The 26,637-nt window shown below is 34.2% G+C and overlaps 1 protein-coding gene across 3 annotated transcripts in view; it reads right to left on the minus strand.

Moving 5' to 3' along the window:
* Positions 1 to 256: 256 nt before the first annotated feature.
* Positions 257 to 26,637, minus strand: part of LOC145690788 (uncharacterized) — a 192,823-nt gene continuing 166,442 nt past the window's right edge. For 2 of the 3 annotated variants that reach the window (XM_081766061.1, XM_081766059.1), the window contains one exon: positions 257 to 8,784. In XM_081766061.1, the coding sequence (XP_081622187.1) occupies positions 7,914 to 8,784 (871 nt within the window). In that variant the 3' untranslated portion in view covers positions 257 to 7,913. The remainder of the gene's footprint in view (positions 8,785 to 26,637) is intronic. The other variant, XM_081766060.1, reaches the window with a different exon arrangement.

Below are 26,637 nucleotides of genomic sequence, written 5' to 3' on the forward strand. Positions count from 1 at the left end.
TTTTGAGCAAACTGCAAGAGAATTAAAACTAGAAGCTTGAGGTTTCAACAGTTAGTTCTGTGTGGAATACGATAGTGTCAGGTGAAGAGGTGTTGAGAGCGGTTTAGACTCAAGAACTTTGTATTTTTGTACCTTTGGAAGAATGATCAAGACTCGAACAGTTACACTTAAGTTCTGACAACCACGATGCATGCATATTATATATATATATATATATATATATATATATATATATATATATATATATATATATATATTTGCTATTAATTATAGTTTGATTTAGCATCACAACTCTAGTAGTTAAAAAGCTACAAAGGAGTCAGAGAATAGACGCTAATTTTGATACTAGGTAAATTTTGAAGAATCTTAGTGAAATACGAATTAACACACAAGGCGCTCTTTTAGTGTCTAGTTTATTCTTAGTACCAGCAAGATAAAGCATAAAACCGGTGGAAGAATTGAAACAGTGAAAACATACTCAGATTGTGTCGTTCATATATATATATATATATATATATATATATATATATATATATATATAAATACATATTACTTCAGTGGAAATGATCTATCTTGTGACAATGTACACTCATGTCCAAAACAGATTGTCGCATATCTATAACAGTCTTGTTGTGCGAATATAATTGGATAATAATATCGCAGGGTACTTCTAATACTGTTACTATTTGTATAATCGGGAAATGTATATTTGTGGTAAATTTGATAGAAAAAATTATAAATACGGAAATTACAATGAGTATAGCAAAATATTGCTAAATGAAAAAGCAAAAAAAAAATTGTTATATTGTTCTTACAGCTCTTTTGACATGAAATTTACCACATACGTGTCTCTGCTGATTATACACATAGTAAGAGTGTTAAAAGTATCGTGTGATATCATTATCCAATTATATTCGCACAACAAGCCTGTTGTAGATATGCGACAATCATTTTGGACATGAGTGTACATAATCATCAGACCCAAGGGAAGTGGCAATATTCTATTGCAAGTTTTTAAGTGGAACATCGGCAAACTAAAACTGTCTTATACACATATTTTATTCTTTATTTTATTTTATATTATTTTTTATTCTAAAATATACAATTGCATATTTTAATTAGTGGCATTACCGTCATTCTCAGGCAAGAAGGGCATTAATTTAGCATGAATGCTACTAATACATGAAGAAAGGATACTTTTTCTTCATGATAGAAAAAATATTCATTATCTACGAAAACAAAAAGAAGTGGAATAACGGACAGACTTCTCCGGAAGATTAAGAAGAGAACTGTTAAATAAATACCTATTAGAAGTGATTTTAAAATATTAATTAATTAAGCTAACTTTCTAATGAAGACATTTGAGAGAATGTCAGTTTTTTTATTATTATTTCGTGAAGTGTAAATATCGTGTGCATAATTATGTTTTATTAGTGAAGTTCAGTAATAGTGAGTGAATGGAATAAATGTGTTTCACCTCAATTCTCTTGGAGTTGTTCTCTTCCAAGCTGAGTTTCAACAGGTATGCTAAGTACCAATGTATTAATTCTGTTCTCTTGCAAGTCTTCTGAGTTGCATTCTTTCTGATACCAGATGTGCTATTCATCCGAAAGTAATCACACCTATTTGATACTAAGGTGGCAGATAAGTCATGCGTAAGTCCACATATCAAAGAAAGTCCGAAAGGGGCTACAGGACTTTAAATAAGGAACTCACACTTACAGGAATGGAATTATATAAATTATATAAACATTTTATTTTATTTGGCTCTACCGACTTTTATCTAAATCTGACTATTTAATATTATTTATTTAGCATAATATTGAATTTTCAGCGTATCAGTATGATACAACATTCTTGTAGGCAAAGGGGTAGTAAGAGAGAAGTTTGCATATGATTTCCACACGGAGATTTCTCTTTTCCTCCCCTGCACTCCACACAAGACAACATGATACGTAATCAAATTCAGTGGAGTTCGTTCCTTTAGTCGCTGTTTTAACTTAGATTTTGGGGAATTGTTATTCTGACAACACTTTAATTTCTATGGATGGCAACACTGAAAATTCTTCAGGTTCATATTCTCTGTTGTAGAATAACGTTATCTGTGATTGTGGTAGGTTGCATTTTATTATTTCCTTTCACTTATGAATAAACAAGCAAAAGAAAAGTTGTAAATGTTGTATTATTTTTAGTATGTCAGATTCTTAAGTAAAACAATTCAAGTTTTTATAAGACAAGAAAACATTCTTTTGTATTTTACGAGTCCATGACATTTTGCCCCTACTTTTTACTCGACTGTGAATTAAAAAATGTAACTTGAAAATTGTTGTTTTCATATTTTCAAAATGAAAATTTACAGTAGCTACTGCATCTCAACTACTAAACAAAAGCAATAAATTTTAACACTGGCTTATTCATTTATTTGGTAATCTTATCCCCATTCATTTTGAGACATTTTTGTTTCGCTCTCGGAGATCACAATTATTGTCTTGTTTCCAACAATCACAATGCTATCATTAAAACTACATTACTTTCCGTTTTATTTCAGCTTAATTTTACCTAAGAAGGCACTTCCTCTACTGGACGATAATTACAACAAATCTAACACTATACTATGTAACTGAAAACAAACGCTAGTTTTCACTTTTGACTGATACTCTTTCTGTACATATAACTTAAACTGATATTCAGAAGGAAAAACAAAGGAACATGTCTGTAGAGTTTCATTAAAAATCATATATTGTACAAATATACATACGAAATAATGGTAACTACAATATAAGTATAGTTTTTCACATATTCATACTATTGAATCATAACATCAAATGGGAATACATTTGTCTATTCAAGTGTATGCTGCTCCTGAAGTTTGCTATGTTATCGTGTAAAGACGATAAATCATTAAAAGATTTATTTGCTTTAGTCAAACACCACCTTAAAAGCCTAACATACTAAAAATAATACAAAATTTACAATTTTTTTCTTTTGCTTGTTCTTCATAAGTAAAAGGAGATAATGAAATGCAGATTACCATAATTATATATAATGTTATACTACAATAGAAAATATGAACCTGAAGAATTTTAAAGTTGCCACAATAACATATCCTCCGAAATCTAAGTTAAGGCAGCGACTAGAGGAACGAACTCAACTCCATTTGATTACATATCATGTTGTTTTGGTATCCTGCGAACTACTTTTTGCATAATAGGCCTAGATGTATTTAGTTTGTAATAAACAAAATAGTTTTCAACATACCACTATTAAAGTTAAATAATAACGTTATTTAAAAAGTAGTTTACAGGATATCAAACCAATATAATATGTAATCAAATGTAGTTGTGTTCGTTCCTCTCGTCTCTGCCTTAACTTAGATTTTGTGGGATATGTTATTCTGGCAACACTATAATTTACATGGATGGCAACACTGAAAATTCTTCAGGTTCATATTTTCTGCTGTAGAGTAGCATTATCTATGATTATGGTAAGTTGCATTTCATAATCTCCTTTCACTTATGAAAAGCAATTAAAAGGAAAATGGTAAATTTTGTATTATTTTTAGTATGTCAGGCTCTTAACCCTTAACGAGTTTTCGTTACCATTTGGCTACACATTTTTTGACCTTGCCTATTGCGTTTGAAGAGCATTATTTTCGGGTATTGTTCGTTGTAGTTATTTGTGTACATACTTTTCGCGATGGTAGAGCAGCTATTGCTCCCTGGTGACAACTATGGCGAATTTTGCGCGGGAAATATTCTGCGGATATGTTATTTTGCAAGCAATGCCGGAAGCAGGCAGAAAAGGTAGTGAACCGTTAAGATTAAGAACCATCAGCCAATTAAAGAACCGCTTTTCTTCTTCATTATAAACAATAAATTAATTTAAGACATATGTCCTGTTTGGAAAACCAAAAGGGTGATTTATGATTTTGTCTCGATACCGTTGTCTTTTTAACTACGGAAGAACAATTAAGATTTAGATACCACACATGTTTTGCTCTGTGTATCCTGGAGCAGTTAGTAAGTATAACACAAAGGTTTGTATAATGATAGCAGAGAAAAGGTGTCAACGAATTTAAGTTCATCCTCTGACAGCAAACATATTGCATTCTATAATTCCACCGTCAATTTAAAGATGTGTATATTAATTTTATGTCATGTTTCTCAGTCATCATTTTATAGGTAAATTCGAACGATGCAATTTACATTTGATAATAAATCTTTACGTATAGGGTCGGATCCGCAATTATCTGACGGGGAAGGCACCAATAACTACATTTGAATTAAATTTGAATTTTTAAAATGCCTTAAAGCATCTGTGGTGTGAATGAGGAATTGTTTTGGAAGTGCTGTCTGGTCTCGGGAATCGAACCCACTACTTTTCCGAATGCAAAGCCAATGCTTTACCAACTGAGCCATGGCTGCTTTGTATTGGTATAATTTTCAGTATATAATTAGCTTGCTGCTTTAGATTAGGAATTTTTTAAATCACGGACATTTGGAATATGATGGATACTTGTATCGTACAGAATCCTTATGAAAGTGTTGCTATTTTAACTGCTAGCTTCTTATTTAAGATAGTGTGCATTTACAACGAAATGAGTGGGTGCAAGTGCACCCCCCTAAATCCGGTCCTGCTTACGTATTTTATTTTCTTCGTATTTTCTATGATGTGGACGATAAATTTAGAAAACTAAACACACCAAGACGATTCTGCATATGTGACAGGAGCCCAACTGCTCCCAACATTTACAAACAATATTTTAGATCTATTACACATACAAAAATAAAACGCGTTGATAGCGCAAATGTATGTTCATTATTTTGAAATGTAACATTATATATATTATTTTGTAAGGCAGTACAAAATATCCCTAATTTCATTTCAATTTATAATTTTAGAAAAGAGTACAATGATGAACATAAAATTGCAAGTTTCAAATCAAACAGAACCACTGCTACTATTACTTTTTGCTAAAATATATGTTTAAAACTTGACTGAAGATAATCCCAAAGTGTCAGTGTAAAGTTTATAGAAATTTCAGTGTAAGTTTATTGATTTTTGGTCGCCAATTTTACATTCTCATACTTTTGAGTATTGAACAAACTGATTAAGAATATATATAAAGTGAATCAAATAATTCCTTTTAACTCACTTTACAATTACATGAAAATTGTTACCCCTCTAGAAACAACGATGAGTTATTCGGTTTATTACACAATTATTAGATATATATTGAACTAATCCCCACCGTATCCACATAGAAGCTCAAGGGATAAAGATGACTATAACATGCAACATAGTTTGACTTAACAGTATTTCTGCATTAGAAGCATTCTTAAATATAGATATTTTAACACTGTGCATTGGACAAAGAATTTGAAAGGCAAATTGTTCAGTTTTCTGATTCTAGTGTTTTATAACGGACAATATTTGTCGAGATAATGGAAAAACACGGGCGTCAATCCCACCGGGGACATATCTCCCCAATATTTCAAGTATCTTAGGTCAACAATGACCTAAAGGAGACTCAACCATTTAGCAGTTTGCCACACTCACAAAACAACATTAGACAAAGTGGATATGAAAAAAAAAAAAGCACAAAATTTTGTTTTCAATTGTCAAAAAAGGCAGTTAGTTTTTATTCCTATGAAAGTGAAGACAACAGGAACAAACTGTAAAGTAACAAACTGTTTTTGTTTAGATAGCGAGCAGCAGAGTTTAGTTTAGTTTAGCTTTTTTAAAAAGATACATTGAGCCTCATTTACCTTAGTTGTCGGCTTGTAGGCCTAAAACCTGTTTTCAAAGTTTTAATGTTTGAGTACACACTACCTTTTATCATTATTTTGTTTTTGACATACTTTTGGTATCATTTAAGTTTAACTAAAATTGTAAAACAATGTTAAATTTTACTGTTTGAATAAATAAACGAACTGAAAAGTATATGTGCATCACGAACTGAAAAGTGCATCACATTAAAAAAAAAAAAAAAGTAAAAAGAAAAGAAAAACAAATTTTTAAGTTTTTGCTTTGTAAGTCAAAAATGCCTTAAAATGCAACGTACGAAGACTATTTTCTTTTAGTTTCCCGGGAAGGACACCCGGACTCCCTGGTTTTCTAGGAGTATTCCATACACTCGAGTCAACCCCGGTAGTCTGTCCCCCTAAAGTTTGTGTGCTGCTGACGCTAATGTGAAAAAGGGTTGGTCAATTGACACTGTACTAGAACACTTCTAAGCATTATAAATACGATAATGTTGTGAAATTATTATTATTATGAATCAACCAGTTGAAAACTGCAAGTATACTGAAATTTGATATTTGGAATTAGCGCCCTACATTCTATAAACTAACACTACGACTTTTATAAACTTTACACTGCACTAGGTAACAATCACTATTAAACTGAAATAAAATTTAAGCTAGCCTTATACCAGTTCTTGACACAATATACATTTTTATAATTAAGGAACATAATACGACTTAGAACAATTAAAAAACAAAAATTCACTTTTTACAAAGATTATACAGGAAAAAAAAAATAGACAATACCAACAAAAGTAAAATATTAAGCTCCTTGGATGCATTGGAAAACAGCTATTTTTAATACTGAGAACACGTCTTTCTTTTATACATTACAAAAAACAGAAGAAAAATAATATCAATACACTGACAAATTGGCAAAACCTAAAGACTGTTCAAAAGGCACAAAAGGCCTTCCTTGTATTATCTATACATAAGTGTAAGTAACAAGAAAGAAGAAGAAGAAAATACTTTAAAAAATCCTAGATGCGCATTAGTTGGGAAATCTGTTCGTTCCCCTACAAATGATACGCTTGACTAAGGAACAAAGGAACACTATTTGTGGTAAGGGAATAAAAAATCTATAAGAACTTTCTCGATTACACTGTCACTTTAAACAATAACTAAGATCAAAAAAATCTGAAACAAATAAAATCTATTTTTCTACAATAAGTAGTTGTACACACAAAAAACGATGTAACATTCAAAATAAAAATAGTGAAACAGTATCTTTCTGGTAAGTATGTATTTAGTTGAAACATACCTATATTACAAAACATTCTTAGAGCCTGACATACTAAAAATAATATAAAATTTACCATTTTTCTTTTGCTTGTTTTTTAGTAAGTGAAAGAAGATAATGAAATGTAACTTACCACAATCATGATAATGTTATTCTACAACAGAAAATATGAACCTGAAGAATTTTCATTGTTGTCATCCTGAAAAATTACAGTGTTTCCAGAATAACATTTCCCCCAAAATCTAAGTTAACGCAGCGACTAGAGGAATGAACCCAAGTCCATTTGATTATGTATCATATTGTCTTGGTATTCTTTGAACTTCTTTCTTAAATAATATTTGTATTAAGTTTGTAATAAACAAAATAGTTTTAACATACAGTTATTAAAATTAAATAATAATGTTATTTAAAAAGTAGTTCAGAGGATACCAAAACAAGACGATACGTAATCAAATGCAGTTGACTTCGTTCCTCTAGTCTCTGCTTTAGCTTAGATTTTGAGGGAAATGTTATTCCGGCAACACTGAAAATTTTTCAGGTTTATATTTTCTGTTGTAGAATAACATTATCTAGGATTGTGGTAAGTTGCATTTCATTATCTCCTTTCACTTATGAAAAACAAGTAAAAGAAAAATGGTAAATTCTTTATTGTTTTTAGTGTCAGGCTCTTAATATCCTGATAGTTCCAGGATTTATTTTCAGCCAACAATATTATTTCATTTCTTTAACCTTTAATCTACTAGTCCTAACAAAATACTGTAATACAATATTGCATTAATATCTGTCGAGATCGGAAATAGTTTATACCTTTTTTTAAAAAAAGAAAGTTATTATCACAATTAAAGTTATGTTCTTCTACACCATTCGAATTAGGCATCAGGATAAATATTTTTGTATATGATTGGGCCACATGACACCGTCTGCGTTCCCCTTTCAACTTGTTCTGTAACTTGAACAGCTGTTGATGTGCTGGGTACATGGTAGCGACTAGCAGCGTCACTTGGTTGAGTAGGCATACTCTGGGAATTCTTAGCTTGCGCAAACCAAGGTACAAAGATATTCGAGCTAGAAACAATGGATTCTTCTTCGTTAGGCCAACTGACATGAGGTGTTTGTATGCCTTTTTCCATAGTTGTTGGTTGTGTTTCGTTCTTAATATTAGGAATCTCCGCCATAGTTTCCACATCTTTGGTCAAAGGAAATGGAACTATATTATTCTCGACACTTTCCACGATTTTTTGCTGCCATATTTCACTAACATTTTCCACAGCCTTCTGTACATCAGAATTAGCAACTATTTTATCAACGCTGGAAACTAGCTCGCTCGAAGTAGATTCTAATTCATCACGAATGGAAACCACTTTTTTCAAAACATGCTGTAAGAAATTCTGACTAAGTAGAATTTTTTTCGCTTCTTGTTCTGCGATTTTTAAACTATACTTACTCAAAAATGCTGATGCAGCAGAAGATCCATAATTGAGCAAAATATCATGTAATGAAGACTCCAAAATACGGTGCATACATCCAGTCAGAACATCTGTTGGTAAAGATGGAATATTTTGGTCATAGCACAGTTTATCTTCCTGAGTATTAATTTTGGCTACTTCTTCAGTCTTAAGTGGTGTCCTGTCATCTGTACCTTGCTCAGGTTTGTTTCCATTTTGGGTCAATTCGTCTGAAGGTGTTCTATCATCTTTCCCATCTCGAATCTTCTGCAGCATTTCTGCTTCTATTTCTCTGCTAAATAATAATATAAGCATATATAAATTTCAATATATTATCACATATGCGTTGTAAAGAATTTTACAGAAAAAAAAATCTTGAACTTTATATAACACACTGTTAAATTTAAGGGAAACCATCATATGACTGTCATTAAGAAAACTAATTTTACAAGAACTTTAACAATGATTAAAAAAAATGCATTAAAAGATTGCGATCTTGGCCAATAATTAGTTTTTGGATCAGGGGCCACAAAATTTTTGAACGGCCCCTAAATCGATTTTAAGGAATAAGCACATTATACTGAGTTTGGGTTTGGCTCCATTATATGCAGTTTTAGAGATATAAGGCCTACAAGAAAATTATTTGACTGAAATATATTGAATCTTTTGATCCAAAAAGAACCTACCCTAAAAAGTACCAAAAATTAACTTCTTGCCGAGACGTTCACAATTAGGTATTATCAAATGTTCGCAATTAGGGAACTTTGAGGAAAGTAATTTTTAATGAATGCTACTAAATCAAGCAATTTTTAAGAAATGTTTCTTTTGCTCTTTTTATAGGCTAAAGCATAATAACAACAAAAATATCACAAGACATGAAGATAATTTCTTAATTAGATTAAACGTTTGTTTACACTTAATTTAAAGTTAGATTTTAACGATTCGTCATTTTTCTCTACTGTGTGTGCATATAGAATAAGTTTCTTAGTTGTTCGTGTATTTGAGGACACAATTTGGTTGGTGTGATATTTATATTCAAAAATCGAAACTGTCGACAATGTTGTGATGGAATGAGAAAGTAGAAGGATACAGGAGTAACCTGAGAAAACCCACGGACCCGATGTTGTCAACCACTTGCCGGGGATCGAACCAATGACCCCACGCAGCAAAGGTAAGCTCTCTACCACTGCGCCACACTGCCACCCTTCCCCTGGCCTTCGAATATGTATTTTAATTCAAGTAACATGATAAAACCCCAGTACCGAAGTAGTAGATAACTAAATAAAAAACCTTCACTTGAAACGGTTCAGCCGTTTTACTTTGATTTGTTCGCACATGATGACACTCTTGTACAACAGATTTGTGTAGAATTCTAATTCTCTTAATGGTTTCTTAATCATTGAATTTCTCCAGTGATATAAAATGAAAATAATATAAATTTAGAAAGCACAACTTTATTACAAAATTCAAGCACACTGCATAGCATTCAAGCAGGAGTTTGTAAATCCCTATAGCAAAAAAAGAAACAATTCTTGCAGTATCGAGAAACTACGCAGCCCAAGTTGAGATTTTTGCCCCCGAAACTTCTTCTTCTGTTACACACTCACTTTCAACTGTATGCTCTGTGACTTAATAGTATACTTCTCGCCTTCTCAATGAAGGGAAGGGAAGGGAAGGGGCTGGCAGGGAAGCTAACGATTAAAAAAAAAAGAAGAAGAAGAAGAAGAAAATAATAATAAAAAACATTGATAGTTTAGAGCAGTGGTTCTCAACGTTTTCTGACTGACGGCACACTTTAGTAAACGTCCAGGACATCGCGACACACTTGTTTGATATTTTTTATTATGAATAATAATAATAATAATAATATCATAAATATTCCGCCTTTATTGGCAGGTCACTTGCCGCAGCTGAGAAGCTTCCATGCTCCACGGTCCTCCGCTAACTTCTTCGTCTTCGCGTATGATCTTTCTGTTTTTATATCATCCATTAATTGTAGTCTCCTTCGCCCCCTCCCTCTCTTTCCCGCCACCATACCCTCTAGGACGTCCCTCATGATACAATCTCTTCTTAGGCAATGCCCCAACCAGTTTCTCTTCCTCTTCCTAATAATATCTAAAAGTGTTCTTTTCTCACTCACCATTTCTAACACTCTCTCATTCGTTTTCCGCTCGACCGAACTAATTATTTCCATTCTTCTCCACACCCACACTTCGAAGGTTTCCAGTCGATTTTCGTCACCTTTACGTAATGTCCACGTTTCCGCCCCATACAGTACAACACTTCACACGAAGCATTTTATGAGTCTTTTTCTCAACTCTTTCTTCAAGGTCCCACAAAACAGACTTCTTCCTCCTAAAGGCTTCTTTCGCCATTCCTATCCTTGCTTTTATTTCACGCTCGTACTTCATGTTATTACTAAGAATACTACCCAGATATTGAAAACTATTCACTTGTTCTATTTTCTCCCCTCCTACTTTTATATTTGACACAGACCCCTTCGTTCCAATCACCATGGCTTTTGTCTTTCTAACATTTATTTTCATCCCATATTCTTCAAAGCCCTTTCTCATTTTTTCCAACATTTTATTGATTTTCTTTTCAGATTCTGCAACAAGCGCCATATCCTCTGCAAATCTTATGCATCTAATCATTCTACCTTCTACCGAAATGCCATCATCATCATGTAGGCTCTTTTTCACTATCTCTTCTAGATAGACATTAAATAGTGTTGGCGAGAGGCAGCATCCTTGTTGAACTCCCCTGCCAATTACACTTTCTTCCGTCAGTTCTTCCCCTATCCTAACACTTACTTGTTGGTTCGTGTATAAGTTTCTTATGAGTCTTCTATGTTTCCATTCCAATCCTATCTTCGTTGTTACTACTACTACTACTACTACTACTACTACTACTACTACTACTAATAATAATAATAATAATAATATCCATTACAATAGTGACACCAATCAGTTTTTATAGTATCTGAGCATTATTGCTACCGCTGGATGTGTTGACTGGTACAGTCTATCTCGATTTTAACAAATTATTATTAAATTCTTCATGATTTTTAAATTCTAAAATTTCGCGACACACCTTAGGGGACTGCGTGACGCACAAACACGTTAATTTAATTTGTGTGTGCATATACGACAAGTTTCTTAGTTGTTTGTGTATCTGAAGACACGATGTGGTTAGTGTAATATCTATATTCAAAAACTGAAATTGTCGACAATGTTAACTTTGAACAAGCTGCAGTACAAATCACTGTGATTCTACATCATAGAAACGTTAATAGTGAACAACCTGATTAGTTATTCAATACGTTCAGAACCGCTATACTTCAACGTCATCTGTCTTCAGAAAAGATGACAGCAAGACATCTGAAATAACTGGCTGTTACTAAGCCATAAACATTTATGAAACACTTCAAGTAATTCTAATGGAAAGAAATACGTTAGGACCTATATTTAAAAGATACCATTCCGCAATTCTCTTAGTGCAACTAAGGAAAATATGGAAAGATCTCAGCCAGAAATGATCGACCACCAGATTCAAATTCGAGATTTCCTTTATTGTGAAGCAAAAACACTAACCAGTCAACTTTGTCCCTTTTATGGTGGAACTTTTCCGCAAAGTCAAGGGTGACCAACTTTCCCTATTTCGTCCTGAAGATATAATACAGTGTAATATAGGAAAATCAATTCACAAATATTTTTGACGAATGTTTGCTCCTTTTTTAGTCAAACAATAAACAAAAACACATTGACTGAAAAACAATAAACAACATCATACCGAGGAAAATTGAAAAAAAATGAAAGTACTGTATAAATATAGGACAAAACCTAAATTGATTAGTTAAAGAATATTAGGAAATATTCAGCACTGCCCTCCATGTTGCTCGTTTCTCTTTTCAGACAGCGACAACCAGATAATTTTACATGTTCCTATTTCTTTCTTCGAGAATGTTTCGTGAATAATCCTCAGAAGTTAATTTTTTCTCATACTTGGAAGAAAAAAAAAAAAAAGAAAAGAAAAGAAACGCAACTCTCAGCGCGTCAAGTAAACCAACCTCACTAGTTCCACGGTAATCGATAAGCTAGCTTATATATCACAAATTAGTACTTTTTGGTGCACCTAATTACATAAACCATTTATACACAGTGAAAATAATTGTGCATGTATGAAATCCCTTGATTAGTTCATTCTGAAGCTTCATTAAATTAAATAGAAACGATGAATGCAATACTTTAATAATCCGCCATTTTCATTTTTTTTCGCGTTTATGATTTCACATACCACTTTCATGCGCTTAAAATACATTTCTTTCTGTGAGGGACAGAGCTTGGTGCAGAATTTGAACATCTTTGTAATTATATAGATGCTTTCAACTGTATAGATAGACGGAGATAATCTTTAGCATTTGTTATGTCTTCATTGATCCTCGTGCCCATGGCTTGATATATATACAAATGGAAGTCTTTACATTTGCACATCACTTCATACCGTTAATTCATTGGTTCTCACCTTTTTTGATTTACGACTGCTTTACTTAACATTCAACAACATTGGGATACACACGGCTTTTAGAATTAAGAACTATTTGCTGAGCAAAACAATATATTCACATAATGAAGTACATACGTGTTACAGTTTCGCCAACTAACACTTTGGCTTCATCAGACACTATCCTATCGAGATGAAGCCAAAGTGTTAGTTGGCGAAACTGTAACACGTATGTACTTCATTATGTGAATAAATTGTTTTGCTCAGCAAATAGTTTGTTTGTGTTTTAAGTATATACAAAGCAAAGCTTCTACTTATGGAAAATATTAAAAACTATGCTACGCATAAATGTCAGAAGTCTTGTAGATCAGCTTTCTCCGTCGGTCGACACGTATCAGACCAAAAACTGTAAGAGATATCGAGAAGTTTTTTTTTTTTTTTTTTTTTTTTTTTTAACCGATTCTGTGTCCCAAGAGTATGTTCCATCTCTTCCGCTGTAAGTAGTTTAAATTGACTATTTCCTGTTTCAACATTTATCGCCATAGAACAAAAACAGTAACGGAAAGCGAGTAGGCCTAACGGCTTCTTGATTTGGATTCAGCGTCGGAAGAACAGGTTCTACTTTTGATTTTATTACTCTATTGGAAATGAATAGACTAACTGAAAGTATTTGAGAACAAGATCCTGAGACGAATATTCGGACCCAAGAAGAACGGGAATGGGTTGTTGTTGTTGTTGATTTTAGTTTAGCGTCCCTTTCAGCAGCGAGGCTATATGAGACGTGGACCTACTGATTAACGTGGAATCCGAACCACATGAGCTCCCGCCGGTAATCGAACCCGGGTCTCCCACGCCAAAGGCGCGTACGCTAAGGAACGGGAATGGGAAATGGCGGAAACTTCATAACGAGGAACTACATAATTTATATGATTTACCCAACATTGTTAGGGTCGTCAAGTCTAGGAGGCTTAGGTGGGCGGGTCATGTAGCTAGAATGGAAGAAAGTAGAAACGCTTTCAAAGTCTTGACTGGAAGACCAATCGGAAAACGACCATTAGGAAGACCTAGGCGCAGATAGGAGGACAATATTGATTTATCTCGCAAAGATTGGAATACAAAGTAGAAACTGGATGCAGTTAGCTAAGGATAGAAGTCAGTGGAGAGCTTTTGCGAACGCGGCATTGAACCTCCGGGTTCCATAGGCCATAGAGTTAGTTAGTTATTGGAAATGAATAGTTATAGATGTACGACTTCAAATTTGAGTATTGAATTCGCATAATCCGGAAGTCTACCGTAGTTTCACACTGTGAAAAGAAACTCATTTTTTTAAAAATATAAATTATAGTAATGTAAGACTATAGTTTTTATGAAATAGTGACTCTATAGTAGTACTCAGCATTATTGTTGCCGCTGAAAGCGCTGACGTACATTCTGTCTCAAAATTTATTTTAACTGACCTTCATGACCTTTAAACCGTAAACTCTCGCAACACAGTCTATGGAACTGCGTGATGCAGCAGTGTGTAGCGACACACCGGTTGGGAACCACTCATTTCCTTAATAAGATGCGATCTACAAAATAATTCTTATATTGGTGAGACATCTTCCGTGCCTTTATGGCGACTTGAGTCTTGTGTTTTCTGTCAATTTACGGAACCTAAATGAAAGGCAATTCATAAAGATAAAGAAATACACTTTTATACCGAATCAATCTTACTTGTATATATAGGGTGTCCCGGGAGGAAATCGCGTCCTTTTGGGAGCTTATTCTTAACAGTTCAGGAGCTACAGACTGTTAACCATTTTGGCCTTATGTTGAATGAAAGTGTTTATTACTCATACCATAATTACACTACACAAGCGAGAAAGAGAGCATTTACAATTGTTTGCAGTATGTAGCAGTGGTGTCTTTGGAAAGAAAGTTGTTGAAGGAAATCTTCGGTGACAGTGCTGCCATCCAATTCCCTTAAATAACCTTGAAAGGGGAAATTTTATAACGGGTTATAAAAATTTATTATGTTGATTTAACAAGAAAAGAACGAATTTCGGCGTATGAAGTCAGATCTAATTGTGACCAAACATTTATAATAAAGAGAAAGACTAACACTATAATATAGGAACACAACAGGGATTCTTTGCTTTTCGTTTAAGGTTACTTAAGATTATCAAAAAATAAAATGAGCCTCATCAAATGTAAAAATTATTTTGTAGATTGCTTTTTATTAAATTAAATTTATGAAATTATGAGCGAATGTAGGGAATTACAAGGATCAAGATATAGTGCCACGGTGTCTAGTCTTTCTAACCATCTACAGGGTTGCCATTTATTTGGCGACAGAAATTCTCTTACTTCTACATGTTTTCCACGTAACGATTTACATATTATCAGGTCTATTTATAAAATGTAAACACAAACTATATACTTTTTTCCTACCAGGGGATTCGTAATCTACTAAGCAGATATAGGTATATAGTGTGCACATGTGTGAGCAAGTAAAAAGTTTTGCAACACAAACTAAAACAAACTAATTTATATTATAAAATATCCTCTAACAAATAACCAGGTAAGGCAAAAACAGAAATAGCCTCTGAGAAGTAAAATTCTGTAACTTTTCAGATTTTTCCAACCTTTCATGAAATTCCATGACTATTCCAGGACTTTTTACAAGTAAGCTGAATTCCCTGACTTTTTCAGAATTTCCAGGTCGGTGGAACCCAGATCCACAGTTATAAACACATTTACGATGTTAAAATTTTGTATCAGTCAACTATATGTTTGAAGCGTTTTTATTAAGACAAAACATCCAGACTGAATTAAAGTAATTCTGGGAAAGAATAAAAGGAATCTGAACGGGAAATCGGATGATGCTATTACCAACTTCATCAACAATAAGAAGAGCTGTTAACATTAAGGTAAACACCCCAGTCATGGACACTATTAAGAGCACTTTTGACAAAATATGTTGTAGATGGAAGAGAATTGTAGTAATCTTGTTGTTTCGTAGTGGTAGGCATAGTTTATACTTTCGCCTATTAAAGCGTAGTCATTACTACTATATAAAACGAGTTAAAACGTACTATTTGAGTTGTTCTTGTAACCCTATTTTTCTAACCAGTTATGGACATTTAAAAAAGTGGATGCCCCAATTATGGACACCCAGTGATGCACATACAAGAGAAATCAGCAAATTTTTACGTCTAACCTATTGAGGTGTAATTTAATATGTAACCGGTATTTATGCGTAGGATTTTTATCTATTTTACACTTGAAAAACGTTAAGCAAAACCAGTACTTGTGTGAAAACGAAAGAAAAGATCCTAATGTTCATTAGAAATTGCAGATGTTTGGGAACAACTGGTGAAAATAAATATCACTTTTATTATTGGAAAAAAAAAAAAGTTCTTTAAGGATTGTATTTTTTTCTGCCTCTATTTCAAGTTCTGCTTTTTACGTTCCATTTTTATTTGTTCTGCGCGTCGGTTTACTTCTCTCTTCAACTTCATCATACGTTTTATCTGTAATTTCTCCTGCTCAATTCTGGTTTCAAGTTTCGATTCACTATAGAGTCGCTATTGTTCAGATGCAGGCCCGAAACCAGCCACAGAGGTTTGGGGGAGCCATGAATGTTAGGGGGACCAAGTATTTAAAAATTCTCTTACAAATATCTAAATTGTGTTATTTGTACTAAAAATGGCATTTTGTATTGAGGTCTAGTGGGTCCACGAAGAGATTTGGGGGAGGGGGGCTGGACCCCTAGCCCCCCTCTAGTTGCGGGGCTGTTCAGATATGACAACTCCAGGAATCCGTTCCTTCTTCTGGAACATCAGGATAACACCATACTTAATTGTAGGATGTAGTTGATGAAGAAGCAACTGCTGTTGGATCTGAATTGTTGGATGTAGATGATGAGGAAGCAATTACTGTTGGTTCTGAATTGTTGGCTTCTGCGGTTTCTCAAGAGATGTTCCCTGTGTGAAATTCTGTCATCAAGGAAGCTGTTGTAGAGACCTCTGGATTTCTGGTTGTTTCTACAAATGCAGAAAAATGTTGAGCCGACATTGACATTGTTTCAGAGAACAGGAACAAACTATTCCACGCGTCATCTGCTGCGGGGTTTACGGTCTGACTAGAGTCCAACTCTGAAAGATTCATCCAAATCTGCTTGTGTTGGATTTTGCAAAGGTGCAGGAATTTCTGGGACAAGTATAGCAACATTATTAATATGAGATACATCTTCGGTTTGTACTAACTTGTTGAAAATTTGTGACTTTAATTTTTTCCAAAGATAGTATCCTCGTTGCGTCCATTCCATGGTTGCAAGTCCTCCAAAAAACGTTTAAATGGTAATAGTGAAATATGAAACTCAATAACTGTTACAACTGTTCTGAAGTCGCTCGTTGAAATACCATTTATTCGACATGTTTTCCTTTGGGGACCTCGTACCGTTGGTAGGGTCCTTGCAGGAGTTCAGATTTTAATTGTTTTCGGCTTTTCGGCAAATGAACATGAGGAACAAAAATGGTGTGGGATATTGGCCCTATTCGTATAGGACGTATAAGAAGTTGTATAGAACCTATTCGTAAACTAAATCCCGACATTTTTCCGTTGGGACTCAGACATGGAAATAAATGGCTTAATTCGAAACTGTGATATCTAATTGAGCCGTTTGTGTTTATGTCTGTTCCTGACTTCCAACGGTCAAATGCCGGGATGCTATCTTACGAATGGATCCTATACAATTTCTTCTCAATATCCCACACAATTTCATTGTCTTACGTTCAGCCAAAGTTGCCGAAAAGCCAAACATATTCACATTTTGGACTCCTTAACACTAGAACGGCGGTTGAGTCTTTTTTGACCCATTTCGAACTTTACGTTTTAACAACTTTTCTATTTTTTTATGAATCGGATCGAATTTTTGTGACTTTTACTCGTTCTCTTGAAGAAATATTTGTACTAAGTATCACTCTTATCCACACTTTACCTTTTGAAATAGCAAACAATTATACTAGAACGGCGGCGTGGGTCAATTTTGACCCAACTCTTTTGTTAGTGGTATTTTGTTGCATTGTAGCAACACTGCTGGCTAGAGTCTTTATCTTGTGACCGTTCTTTCTCCTAATACTATCCCATTCCACCTCGTGTTCAAGACCAGCTTCTCAGCAATTTTGTCAGTTTAGTTGGAGACAGTAATACTTTAGAAAGTCTGTTGATTAGGAGAATCACATTATTTTCGGACAGATGTGCTATTTCAAACACTCATAATGAGCAAGAAACTGATGACACTGGATGAAACACTTGCAAATTTCAATGACATACGTGAGGCCGAGTCTGACGCTGAATGCCTTGATATTTCTTCAGATTAAGAGTACCTGCCGAATAACAACGAATATGATGATTCGGATGAAATATTGAAAGAGGAAGAGATAAGCACAGAAAACCATACTTCTGCCAATAAGCGTCGTAAAATAGGTGACTATTATTATTATTATTATTATTATTATTATTATTATTATTATTATTATTATTATTATTATTATTATTATTATTATTATTATTATTAAACACAAAGTATATGTCTTACATCGTAACAAAATATTTATAATAATTTCAATCATTTTAACAAAAAATTTGCAATTTGCATGCTATTGTGTTTTTTGTTAGTATCACTATGTTGAAATGTTTCATGAGAAGACGTTTATAGCAAAAATAAATAATAATAAATAAACCACAGCCATATTCGATCCACTATTGGATGAAGCCTCTCCCCGGAGGGAGGACTTGGTCTACTGCTCCCACGCTGACCAGACGGGTTGGGACAAGGTTCCTATATACCAGACGGGTGGGAGAAGAAAGCCGAAGCTTTCACTCTGATCGCCACTATATGACCGCCCCGCTGCTCTAGTGGTGAACGTGGCTGAGTACGGATTGAGGGATCCCGAGTTCAATTTCCGGCTCTGCCAAGAATTCTTAGACTACTAGCCTGTGGCGTAACCAGAAATTTCAAAGCTACCGAAACCAAAAATTTTAGAGGTCTAAATGGGAGACAACTTACTTTCTCTTATGTTTGGATAATTATATTTCAACCAAAGAAGTAGAATCTCTAAAGGAGTTGTTCGAAAGAACAGGTAGTTTACCATTCTTTTGATGTCAGAGCTTTCATGATTAGAACCTAGCATATCTTATTTATAAAACAATGACCCTATACTGACTTTTTCTGGTTTGAACTACTGCAAGTTTACGACTGTGTATGCTATTTTAGGTTATGTCAGGTTATGTGTTTCCACAAATTCTAAATAGGAAGAGGAAAGTTATAGAAATGCATAGATGGGAATTACAACCATATTAGTAAAATATTTTTTGTGTAATACGCCACTTTTTTATTTGTGAACAATGTTTTTGTATGACCCTTCTCCTTGTAGAGGAGTGACTGAACTTTGTTCTGTGTAAGACTGCAAATTTAGATATGTGTAGATTAGGTTAGTTTAGTTTAGTTAGGTCATGCGCTTGAACAAACTATCTATGAATAACATTACTATATAATAAACTGACATTGTATATAATACATTCAATAATATCATTCTAATACTATTATATTCATAAAAAAATAGCATGTTTCTTAAATTTGTATTATTGGCAAAAAACACATTGATCAATAAATATTAAGCTAGAGTTCAAAGAAGTTTTTTGTTTTATTGAATGAAAGTCACGTATTATTATGCAATAAATATTAGTGGTTTAGAATACAAATATTTAATAAAAATGGAATGGGTCATTTTTGACCCACTCCCGTCGTTCTAGAGAGTACCAAAAACACCGCCGTTCTAGTGTTAAGGAGCCCTACCAACGGAACGACGTCCCATAGGAAACAACGCCAAATACATTTTCGTCCTCTTTTGACCTCTAAAACCACCTCGCAAGCATTGTAGTAATTATTTTGAATCATCCCGTATATACGAACTGGAACGTGTGCAAAGTGGCCATAATTGGACGAAAGTTGCTAAGCTACACCAGTAATACACACCCACTGTCCATTACTGGTAAACCTCACAAGCTATCAGTTTTTTTTTGAGCCAGTTTGTTCATATAGCTTTTATGGTACTTTTGCAGTGAATATTTGTATTATTGACACATTTTCAAAATCTATCAGTAATGGACAGGGTATCCGACATTGGTAAATAGCACCATTATCTTACCAATATTTGACACCCCAAATATTGACGGTTCAAGTATATTAATATACATTTTTGCCACACACATGCCTTTCTTATACCAATATTAGTGCGTAGAAAAACACACACCTTTCATTTTGTTCATAGCTTTACTATAGGAGAGCTGCCAAGTGATTTCTTAGCTTATTCAACTTCTGAACACTATGTGAAAACACGCGCGTACAATCGACACCACGACTTTACCACAACTGCAGAGTCCATAGATTAAGCAGATGACAGCCTAACAATCTTGAGTGGAACCAGTATATCACGTAGATAATTTCCAACACAATACAAACTTCCCTGCGTTAAACAATTTCTTATTTTTCACGCATTTCCGCCGAAGTGTTCATTACTGGCGGCTAATTTATCCATATCCATTACTGGGGTGTTTACCTTATATATAATATTTATTGATGATTATAATTTTTTTTTAAAAAAAGAAGGAAAAAACTACCCACTATTCATAAAAATTACCATATAAAACAAAATATTTATGAACTGACCTCTTATGATATTTGAAATTATAAACGCAAAACAATGAAAATGGTGGATCATATAATCACTATATTCCTTATTTCTACGTATTTAATTCAATGAAACTTCAGAGTGAATTACTCAATGCGTTTTATGCATGTATAGTTGCTTTTACAGTGTATAAATGATTTATGTTTATCCAGTGGTGTTATTCTGGTTTATATATATCTATGGAGAGAGAAAGAGAGTAGATGGATGGATGTAACTCTTACGAAACAAACGATACAAAGTAGCCAAAAGCAAATTTTTTACTGGATATCACGAGTGACAAGTAGACAAGCATCCTAATCAAAGTGGTGTGACGAAATTATGTACCGGTAGCACTGCGAATATCTTGGAAATGAATTATCCGAGGTTGTCAAAAAGTATTGGAAAGACATTTATCCAGCAATGGATCGAAAATTGTTGATATTGGTGTATATGCATTTCAAATATAAATAACCCTCACCACTTCAATCATGTGATCCCAGTTTTCATTCTTGATATCTGAGCATTTGAGATTAAGAAATAAATGCTTATACCTTATTCTGACATATCGTATGTTTAACCCTGTAGCTGCAAGAATTCCTAAATGACAGTTAAACTAAAATTTACTGTTCCTGGGTATAACTGGGTAAAATTTACTGTTATGCCTGGGTATAACAAACGGTTCTACGAACTGGAAATATTTTAACAACCGGTTCTAGCGAATCGGCTGAATAGCGCCACTGGATGTACCACAAATTACTAATTTGTGATAAATAAGCTAGCTTATTGGTTATTATGGGGTTGATTACTTTCTGGTTTTCGTTTACGCGTTACAAATATTATTTCTTTCACGTACATTTTTTTATTCAAGTTTAACAAGGAATCTACACTTTTAAGAATTACCAATGAAACAATGTAGGAGTTAAAAAAAAAAAAAAAAAAAGTAAAATTCTAAATTTCTGCTGCTTGAAAAAGAAGAAAGATTTGTTCTTTAAATATATCGTAGATGATAATTCATAACAAAGTTGTCACGAGAGAACATGTGAATTAGTTGTGAAAAAAGAACTAACATTGTCTCAGCTTGTTGCTGCTAGTTTACATCAGTGCATGCTTCACGTAATATTATTCTTTTTTCTTTTTGTTTCATTCATTTGATATATGACGTTTGATTATCCACTATTGGTAGTTCATGGGCTTCCTACTCTGGCTTAAAACTAATCTAAATTTTATTTTTTGTACAATACATCACGACATTAGTCTTAAAATCTTGTCCGTTTCATGTCTTGGTGTTGACTTATATCACTAAAATCGAAGTAGCCTCCATTACCTTCATGACCATTTTAATCGAAATCCGTCAATTTTTTCCTCAGAAACAGTAGTTCGTGGACAGACGATATGATGGAAGGCTATTGTGAATTATCAAGAAAGACATGAAAAGCACAGAAAAATGTTTTTAATACTTTTACATTGCGGTTCATAAAGAAATGAGAAGGGATTTCTCAAAAGAGGACAGACTGAAATCATCATAAATCTGCAACTTCAAGATACTACACAGTGTTGCCTAACATTAATATGCCGTAGACTCAGTGTTCGTTGGTTTTCTTAAGAAAATTTCCTTCGACTGACACAAAATTTCCCTTTTTCTTATCAAAATTTCCCTAGTTTGTTCAGTGTTGCATTTCCAAGACTGAAGTTCAGTGATAAGATTAGTTTAGCTATATTAAAGGAAGTGCCAATCACATTCGTTTGGTTCATTTAAAAAGTTTTCCTTCACTTTTTACAAAAAATACAAACAGCCAACAATGGGTGCAAATTATGCATATATATATATATATATATATATATATATATATATATATATATATATATATATATATATATATATAGGGTGTTTTAGATAAAACGTCCAGTGCTTATAAATCCGAAACGGCTGAGAATAGAAGATGAAACAAAAACTGAGATAGGAAAATGTCATGGGCGCATCACATGGTGTGGTTGTGGTGACCCACAGGGCCCTCCTTCAAGGGGGCCCAGGGGCCAACTTCAAATTTTCAAATAGGGACATGTATTGAATCATACCTCATTCAATAGTACTTGAAATACGAAACAACTTTTGTATGAAACAATTTTCGATTTGGGGCACCGTTTTCAAAATGGCCGCAAAAAGTCCTGTATCAGTTTGAAGTTGGCACCTGGGCCCCCTTCAAGGAGTTTCCTGAGGGTCACCACAACAACACCACTTGATATGCTTTATCATCGTTTCTATCTCAGTTTTTGTTTTATCTCTCTATTCTCAGCCGTTTCTGATTTAGGCCTATAAGCACTGGACGTTTTATCTGATACAGGACCCACTTTTTGCGGCCATTTTGAAAACGGTGGCCCAAATCGAAAATTGTTTCCTACAAAAGTTGTTTCGTTTTTCAAGTACTAATGAGGTATGATTCAATACGTGTTCCCATTTGAAAGTTTGGAGTTGGCCCCTGGGACCCCTTGAAAGAGGGCCCTGGGGGTCTCCACAACAACACCATGTGATGTGCCTATGACATTTTCCTATCTCAGTTTTGTTTCATCTTTTTATTCTCAGCCGTTTCGGATTTATAAGCACTGGACGTTTTATCTGAAACACCCTTTCTTGCTATATTTACCTACGAACTAGGGAAATTTCCCTCAAACTACGAAAACTGCACAGACTTCGTAACTCCTTTGACCCTTTCGCTTCCGGTGATACAGTTACATCTCACAGCTTTGGAACGACACCTCAAGTAATTCTTTTAATGTTCCTTTCACGATCACGCATCCCACTATTTCCTCAGTCCCTTAAATCTAAGTGTTGTGTATTTTATACCAAAGCTAGCCTAAAAAATATTTTCTGCTCAATAAATACGTATTCTTTTTTAGAAATTCAGCGGGAAAAAAAAAGTGAAAAAATAAGGCGAATGAGCTAACTAAATACTTTCTGGTGAATGACTACCTTAATCCTTTCGACACGAATTCGCATCTTTACGATTCAGTGTCTACATTTTTTATATTTATCAATGGAATTTCGTAAAATTTTGTAGGCTTATTCACCAAAAGTGTTCGGAAGTATGAATTCCTTTACAGCAAATCCTTTTATAAAGATCTTCACGGAAAGCTTACATGTACTATGTGCCTTTTCTCTGTTCATGAATTCCATCAACTATGTAGAGCTCTTGAGGGAATTTCTTATGGCGTCACACACCCACGTCCATGTAACTGTAAACTTGTAACTTACTGTTTCGAATGCATCAATATATTACCAAATTCTCTGCTACATCAGCTTGATCACTACGCAGAAGATTAAAGCGAAGCAAAACGTTATTTATTTATTTCAGTAACTCTATATTTTCCTGAATTAACATCATTTGAATTTTATCCTGCTATATATCACGTATGGGGCGGAAACGTGGACATCACGTAAAGGTGATGAAAATAGACTGGAAGCCTTCGAAATGTGGGTGTGGAGAAGAATGGAAAGAATTAGTTGGGTCGAGCGGAAAAACGAATGAGAGAGTGTTAGAAATTGTGGGTGAGAAAAGATCACTTTTAGATATTATTAGGAAGAGGAAGAGAAACTGGTTAGGACATTGCCTAAGAAGAGATTGTATCATGAAGGACGTCCTAGAGGGTATGGTGGCGGGAAAGAGAGGGAGGGGGCGAAGGAGACTACAATTAATGGATGATATTAAAACAGAAAGATTATACGCGAAGACGAAAAAGTTAGCGGAAGACCGTGGAGCATGGAAGGTTCTCAGCTGCGGCAAGTGACCTGCTAATAAAGGCAGAATACTTATGATGATGATGATGATATATCACGTCACGATTGTCATTTCTAATCAATGAAAATTTTAAGGTTTTAAAATCATAGATATTTTTCTTATTACTAGCTAAAACGCCCGTTCCTCTCACAGGGAGAACAGGTTTGTAGAGAATATTTGAATCCTCTCTCCTCCTCCCCACTTAGGATACATATTTCAGTGAAAATGTAATGATAATATATTATCCCTTATGATGATTACTCCCATTAGGCTGGCTGGCCCTAAATAGAGCAAATATCATTATTTATTGTCGCTATTTGTATGTTCGCCCGAGCGTTGACGATGAAGTAAGTTTTTGTACTAGCTCCTTTCAACGATAACTGCACATAAGCGGCATTCAAATAGCAACTTCGATGACAAATACTTATGGATAATATCAGCATCACAATTAGTCTTCAAAAACAGTATTGAAATACATTACACAACATAAAATGACGCACATCAAAATGTCGCAAACCATGTGCTTCCAATAAAGAACTACTACACAAGAGGTAATTTCCTAAAACCACAATCACACACTAAAATATAATTAAAAATGTTACATTATCATGCGTTTTACACTCACATACCTTCATAATGAAGTAAGGAAAATCAGGAATTAATATTGTGTAACAATTTACACGTTGATGCACAAATAGACTTGAGAAATGTCGGCTATAATTCCTTTCCCAGCAGTTCTTCTGCCTTGCTGTTCTGCTGATTCAGGCGTGAATAATTCGGTCGCACACACGTCATTTTCTCTTACTTTACCACTTGACGCTCTGGTTACGATAATCTTGTGACGTAAATACAAAGGGGGAAACTGTCTTCGGCTGCTTGTTTCTGCTACGGTGACCTTGGTTGCTAGGCAACGCATATACGTAGAGAGAACGTCTGCATACAGCGGAAGCAAGCTAGCAACACTATAGGATGCTAAGAGGAACAGTTTTTAATCTTCATAAGAAAATAGCAGCCTTTTAAAACAATAATGATTAAACTTCATGAAAATATAATATACGTAGAAATAATGCAGGAAAAGATTTATGACACCCTTTGCACAGATGAGGCTGAGTTTGGATTTAAAGGACATCTGAAATGTCACCATTCACCTCAGCAATCTCAAAAACTATGGATTAGGTACTAACATCGGTAGTTTTCGATTATTTTTACATGTCACTCCATGCACACTCCACACCCCCTGGTGGAGTTAAACAACAACGGAAGTGTCACTATTCATCTCAAGAGACTCCAGAAACTATGTACTGGACACTAATATTGGTCGTTTTCGATTATTTTTACGTCACAACTTTCCTATTCCTATGCCGATGTGATTAAAACCTAAGATATGCCATGAACCACTCATGCACCAAAAAGTCATTCACTTCGGTGCAGTAGTCTTAGATGATTAACCGTCAAATATTGTTACATTTCATCTTTAATTATATAGAAAATATCCTTCTCCTTCACCCTTTTAAATGGAAATTTTCACAAAAGCTGGGACAGGTCTTGCCTTATATTTAATAAGAAATTCATTTAAAGTTTCATTCATGTTTGGGCTCAAGAGATACTATATTTTCCACATAAATTATGGCCTCCTCCTCCGTCCCCTCCCCCTCCTCTCTTTGGCTTTCAAATATACATTTTAATTAAAATAACAAGATAAAAGTCCAGTTCCGAAATAGTACATAACTATACAGAAAAACTTCACTTCAAACGGTTCAGCTGTTTTACAGTGATTTGTTAGCACACAAGGTGACTTTCTCTTTTGCACAAAAGATTTGTCTTATTTTGACTGTATTTATGGTTTCTTAATCATTAAATTTCTTCAGTGATATACGAAAATAATATGAATTTAGAAAGAAGAACTACTGTTACAAAACTCAAGCACACCACATAGCAGTCAAGCTGAAGCTTATAAAACCGTATAGAACGAAAGAAACAATTCTTTCATTATAGAGATAACATGTGAAACTACACCGCACACCCAACTTGAGATATTTTGCCCCCAAAACTTTTTCCCCTGTTACAGTCATTTCCAGCTACAAGCTCTATGACGTAACAGTTCGCTTCTCAGTAGGAGGGAAGGAGTTGGCAGAGAACGAAATAATAATAATA

Source organism: Thermobia domestica, chromosome 7, assembly GCF_964235325.1.
Source record: "Thermobia domestica chromosome 7, izTheDome1.hap1.1, whole genome shotgun sequence".
Classification (NCBI taxonomy): domain Eukaryota; kingdom Metazoa; phylum Arthropoda; class Insecta; order Zygentoma; family Lepismatidae; genus Thermobia; species Thermobia domestica.